This window comes from Grammomys surdaster, unplaced genomic scaffold (genome assembly GCF_004785775.1).
Source record: "Grammomys surdaster isolate TR1022 unplaced genomic scaffold, NIH_TR_1.0 141, whole genome shotgun sequence".
Taxonomy (NCBI): domain Eukaryota; kingdom Metazoa; phylum Chordata; class Mammalia; order Rodentia; family Muridae; genus Grammomys; species Grammomys surdaster.
The window spans coordinates 4,360,621-4,366,620 of record NW_021604599.1 but is presented as its reverse complement, the minus strand read 5'-3'; the positions used below and the strand labels follow the sequence as shown (position 1 = coordinate 4,366,620).

The 6,000-nt window shown below is 44.1% G+C and overlaps 1 protein-coding gene across 1 annotated transcript in view; it reads right to left on the bottom strand.

Moving 5' to 3' along the window:
• Positions 1 to 6,000, bottom strand: part of Glis3 (GLIS family zinc finger 3) — a 398,320-nt gene that overhangs the window by 30,308 nt on the left and 362,012 nt on the right. The window contains exon 7 of the mRNA XM_028764109.1: positions 5,321 to 5,489. Within this exon, the coding sequence (XP_028619942.1) occupies positions 5,321 to 5,489 (169 nt within the window). The remainder of the gene's footprint in view (positions 1 to 5,320; positions 5,490 to 6,000) is intronic.

The following is a 6,000-nucleotide window of genomic DNA, read 5'->3' as shown; positions in this document are numbered from 1 at the left end:
AGAGAGAGAGAGAGAGAGAGAGAGAGAGAGAGAGAGACAGAATGAATATGAGAATGTGTGTGTGCACATGTGTACACATACACACATATGTTCATACTGGGAGAGGAGGGAGATTTTAGACTCTTGCTCTCTTAATCTCAAATGCCCATGGATGTCATCTTTCTAGAAAGCATCAGACATCCTCAGGAGATGCTAAGTGAAAATAACATCTTGACTTCTACTATAACTCTCTGATGCTGGCATCTTCGCCATCCAATTGTAGAGCCTGCTGCTATGGTGCTCACTTCCTGTCACAGAATCATGAGAATCAAGATTGATAGATGTTAGTTATTCTCTGTGTTTATTTGTTGCCCTCTGGGTTAGAATGTCTCTGTGAACATGACAAAGTATCTGCCATACACATCAGGGGTCACACAGTGATAAGCACTAAGTAAATTGTATCTGTGTGAGGATGTACACAGTCATGTGGAGAACTTGTAGCAGGAGTCAACTTTCCTCTAATGTAATAGACAAGGAAGGTCAACAAATGCTTCTTCGTCCCAAACCTGTTACTCTCTAACATAGAGATAATTTTCAATATTTTTTTTACACTTGAGGACTCTTCAAAGACCTGAAAAGCTGTAACTATGTAGCATATACTCTCAGAATGGCAAAGAACAAAATGATCTTTTTAAGTTGTACTAGAAAGTAAAATAACATCAACTCCACAGTCTTGAGTCTAAGAGTTTCAAAGAACAGCCTTTGTCTGACTGAGGACCAAATGAAACACTTTCCTGTTCCTTGTCATTTCTTCTGGAAGATATTCAGCATTCTCTGTAGAAGATCAGGCACATTTAGTATGAATGCTACAGTCACCATGGTTTTCTATTGGGCAAACAAGAAGCTCAAACTCAGTGTGGCTAATACTGGGTAACTCTCAGTGACATGCTCCGTCACAGTCATGCTTGTTACTGTCCTTGACGTTTGTACACACTCTTAACGCCTATAGACCATTGACTTTCAGGGGAGATACTGCTTCCTCTATGGCTTCCACCCCATTTTAAGGATAGATGCTTTTCCTCTGTGCCTACAAAGTCACTGTACCACCCTTTCTTTAGTCTTGTAATTTATTATGGCCTATTGGCTTGGCTGTCTCCCATGGTGTATTCAATGTCCACCATTTCTCATGCTTCATAATTACCAGCCCAGAGAAAGACTCAATGGACTCAAGAGCCCCCAGGGCTAAGATAGATCCTGATAAACTTTAACATCTTGTTACATTTTTATGAGTACTGAACATACACTAGGACATTCAGAAGACAGAGGCTCTGAAGAAGCTATGTAGACGAAGACACCAAGATACCTGTTTGCTCAGGAGCAGGACTAGGAAAGCAACAGGTCTAATTGAGAGGTATTCTGAAGCTACATATGCAAATAAAAGATAATAGTACCAGGCCATAAGAAAGTACTACACCTCTTAGCAATGTGTGTATGCCTAAATGTGTGGTGGACTGACACCTAGGAATTGCATCAAAGTATGTAGGAGGTATAAGATGGCAGAAGCATTTAAGATCAAGACACTGTCCTTCTGACCAACCCAACCCAACCCAACCCAATCCAACCCAACCCAAAAACAAAGAGAACACTATGAGAACCCTCCATGGGACAGTGGGTTCTTGTTCCCTAGACATTCCCCTCAATGCTCTTTATCCCTTGTTAAAGCTTCCTCAGTACATGGCATGGAACTCAGAGCAAAGTACTCTGAAGCTTATGAGGAAACAAGGCTTCTGTCCTCCCAAATCGAACTCAGCTCTAGCTGGTAGATCTACGAAACACATCTTAAGAACCAAGGACTTCCCCGGGGTATGTGTCTCTGACCCGACATAGGAGAGGTTTCTGGGTTGAAAACCAAGCTAAGCTGAAGGCTGCATACAATAGTCAGAAAGGCTGAGTTAAGGCACCACAACAAGTGAGCTAAGTGAGAAGAGTGAACAGTATGACTTGTCTGGACAGAGAGCTTTACTGAGAAAACAGTGAGGACAAATAGTGACTCTTGGACCTTCAGCATCCAGGCAGATGGTACCAAGTTTCCAGTGGTGAGTTAGAACATGGTCCCTATGAGCATTAGCTTTGGTTAGTCAGAGACATACAAGCCCTAGGTTTCTAGTACTTAGCAGGGATTCAAGAAACTGGCAGTCTTTATTCGGTGAAGGTGATTTGACTACTTTTTCCAAAACAATGATTCCTAACATTTTTCTGGCCTTAATTCTTGTGCAAGACTATACATTCTGTAAAGAGACACAATCCTTTCATTACTTTTAATCTTCTGTGTCTCAGAAATCTCAGAAATGCGGCCCAGAAAAGCTTTTATAAGCTCCTCCGTTGTGGAGAGCCCACTTCCCTGTCACTGATACTACAGACTGTGCAAAGCTTGTGGCCTTCAGAAGGATGAGAGGCAGCTTATGTTCTCTTGGAAGAATGAGTGACACAAACTTAGGTGACTTATCACTGGGACTACTAAGATTTCTCCATTTCAAAATGGCCACCTGTAAATATTTGGTGTAATGGTTACATGTAAAGCCCAATGATTTAACATTTCCAGAGACACTGAGCTCCCCTCAAGGGAAGACACTGTCATCAACATAAAGTACGGGTGGCTCATCCAACATGACATAGTAAAACACTACTTCCCATAAGGAGTTCAAATCAACATCAGGGGTTGGTCTATGGCACCGCTCAAATCCCTGAAATTATGTGTCATTCAGTTAGTATTTAAAAATACAAACAGACTCTCATCAAGTTGAGAAAACTTTATTTTATGATGGTCAGGATGAAAGAACTTGATGTTAGATTGGCAGCTGCGGTGGGCCCTTTCTAACTTCTGACAGTGACTCAGCCCATTTTATTAATGAGCTAAAGCTAAGTAAATGATGAATCAATGCCTGCAAAGCAGGAAAAGATGCCAGTGTCCCACTAAAATCGCAACGTGTGATCAACCTGTTTCCGTTAGGAAAACTGCTGGAGTTTTTACTGGGGGATTTCCCAGGCAAACAGAGCAAAGATGTATAAAACCAGGGCGGAAGGTAAACCCATTTCCTCTCCATGTTTTCATCCGGGTCCCTAGTGCAAACATAGTGAATAATTCAGGGTTTCCTCATGTCATCCTCTTCTGTAACCTGATTGGAGGAGATAGCCCACATCTCACATTTGCCCAGTCAGTCAGGTGTGGGTCGGGATACACACCCTGTGGCAAGGGCATACAGCAATATAAACCCACAAAAGTGCAACATGTTTTCCTTCACTCCCTTGGAGCTATTGTGTCTTCCCATCCTCTTCCTCCTTTCTCCCACCATGGTACTGACATTATTGATCACTGCACACTCTCTAGATTTCAACTGTAATCTGTCATTCATACCAAGGTACCACATGTTTGTCGAGGAAGCCACATGTGGCCTACTGTATGCTATGGTGAGCACTGTTTTTAATCCACCTGCAAACTGCACAAAAGCTCTTCTCAGCTTCTGGAATGCATCAGGACCTTGAAGGACAGACTTCCTGTCTCCAGTGAGAATGAATGTAAGGGGTGACAACCACTGACACAGTTTTGCTTAAGGTCCTTCCAAGGTAGACTACACTTTACCATGTACACAGGACTGCTGAAATAATTTTTACCTTTTGACTCACATTTCTAGTGATCCCATACATCCATATGGATCTTTTCCCACCTCACGGAAGTCAACTCTGAAACTTGATTTATTATTCCTTCTCTCTCTTTCACTTTCTCTCCCTCCCTCCCTCCCTTCTCCCACTCTCTTTATTTTCCAAAATTTGTTAAAAGACACAGTTTCTAGAGAGAAATTGGGTATTGGTTTGGCTCCTTTCCACTGTTCTTCAGCAAGTCTGCCTTCCAATGAAGCTCTTGAGTGAATTCTTTCTTCTCTTACTTCCACTGTGTTCAAGAGAAATCTGCAATTTCACTCTGTAACCTCCCCTATCTCCCACTTCAACTGCAAATGCCTTTCTTATGCAGACTCCTCCTTCTCTAATGTCAATCTGACTGTGCATTTCTCCTAACAATGGTTATCTGCTTCCAGCAGGGTAGAAGCAACTCCTCTAAAACACAAGGCTCCACTGAAGCCAGCCCACTATCACTCAACCATCAACCGTGTGCATCCTGCATGCTGTTACTCTGAAGGGTCAACAGTCTATGCTTGCTGTGTGCCCTCATCTCCTCCAGATCTTTCAGGTTACCTTACTGCCTCTGGATGCTGTTTGCCTTTACCTATGTGGAGAAAAATTTCTTTTCTCTTGACGCCTATACCACCATTCCTTTTGCTCACTGAGAAACTGTTTGGGTTTGTGGTTCACAGAAATAGATGCATTTGGGAAGCAGAGGCATGAGGACCCACCCTCAGACCCAAACCTCGAAAGCCACTGGAGAATTCAGAAGTAAAAATAACATGGAACATAGAGTTCTTTAAGGATGCTTTTCCCACAGAAATTCCTTATGAGGGAGATACCAACCAAAGGTATTGTGTGAACAGTCGCTTTCTGATCAGTCACATAATGTCTTCTGTCACCTTATAATCTTTTCCCATGGTGCTACAGTTGGGAGACGAACATGCCCATAGCCTGTATGTTGAGGCATTGCCCTGGCACCTCCCTGTAGTTCTTCTTGGGACAGAGGGTGGAACTCTGAGGAAGTGGGGTCTAGTGGAAGGAAATTAGGTTGCTGGCAACATGCTCTTGAAGGGGCAATTGAGAATGCTGTTCTTTTCTGACTCTTCACTTCCTAGGCACCAGGAGGTGAAGAGACCCCTTCTGCCACATATTCCTACCTTGATGAGCCCAAAGCAGGGCCCATTGACCATAGACTGAGCTCTTTGAAACCATGAGCCAAGACCAACTTACATGTTTCTTCTTTTTTGTTCCCAGCCATTCTGCCAATAATAGAAACCTGCCTAGTGCACAAACTTGTATTGTTATCTGTGTGACTATGGTACCATTCCTACCCAGAGAGCTCCCCAACTCACTGGAAACTGAGTCCCAAAACAAGATGAGGAGAGGTGACAACAGTGGGTTGTTGTGATGCATCTTCCAGCTCTGACACCTGAGCTGTTGATTGCCAGTATCATTTCGTTTGTTATGCATATAAAAAATTGTTACAGATAATGAGATATTTGGTCCACATACTTGGGGTATGCTACTTTTAAAATGTCACCCCTGGGTAACTCAACCCACCAACAGATTATTAATAAAATTCAGCAACTGTCAGAGCTCTTCTCGGCAGAGGGAGGTTTGGCGGCGACACCTATTATGAGAGAGAGACAGATGGCCTTACCTCTCAGTGCCTGCGTCCACAGCTGTGAGTGGAGGTAACTGGGAGGAGGGGTTGTGGGGGCTCCCCTGTACATTATGTCCCGGAGAAGGGTGACTGACAGGATGTGGGGGTGGCATGGCCCCAGCAGCTGTTCCACTTCGGGCTGAATGATTGCTGGCGAAAATGGGAGCTGAAATCAAGAGAGAAGTAGCGTGAGACGGTGCCCTGAAGGAGGCCCACATTTGAAACACCAAAAGCTGACAGCAAGCATATTTCAGGGGCTTGTTTGTTTTTCTCTGAGTGCCTTTTAGGGAACAGATCTCTCCTTTCTGGATACACACAGCTTTTGTTTCTATGCCGGAACAGGTTCTCTGGCTCTTGTGCCTTCACCACCATCTCAGGAGCTCTGCCTGAACTTGCTCCAGGCTCACCTTCGCCTCCGAAGTGCTGTGTGCCCTGCCAGCTCTCTGTCTGGTCATTACAATTAATCCTGTGCTGTTTGCTTCTATGCAGAGGGTTCTGTGTGTTTTCCAGTCACAGAGGATGATAGCTGCACAGTGGCATGTTCAGTCAGCTGATTGTAAGGGCCTCAGCACGGGCCTTCTACATCTTCTCACTGTGCAGTAAGATGCTGTGGGCCAGGCCCTGCTCTCTCTGCCACTGCCACACGTCAGCACGAAGACAACAGAGCGCACCTGACT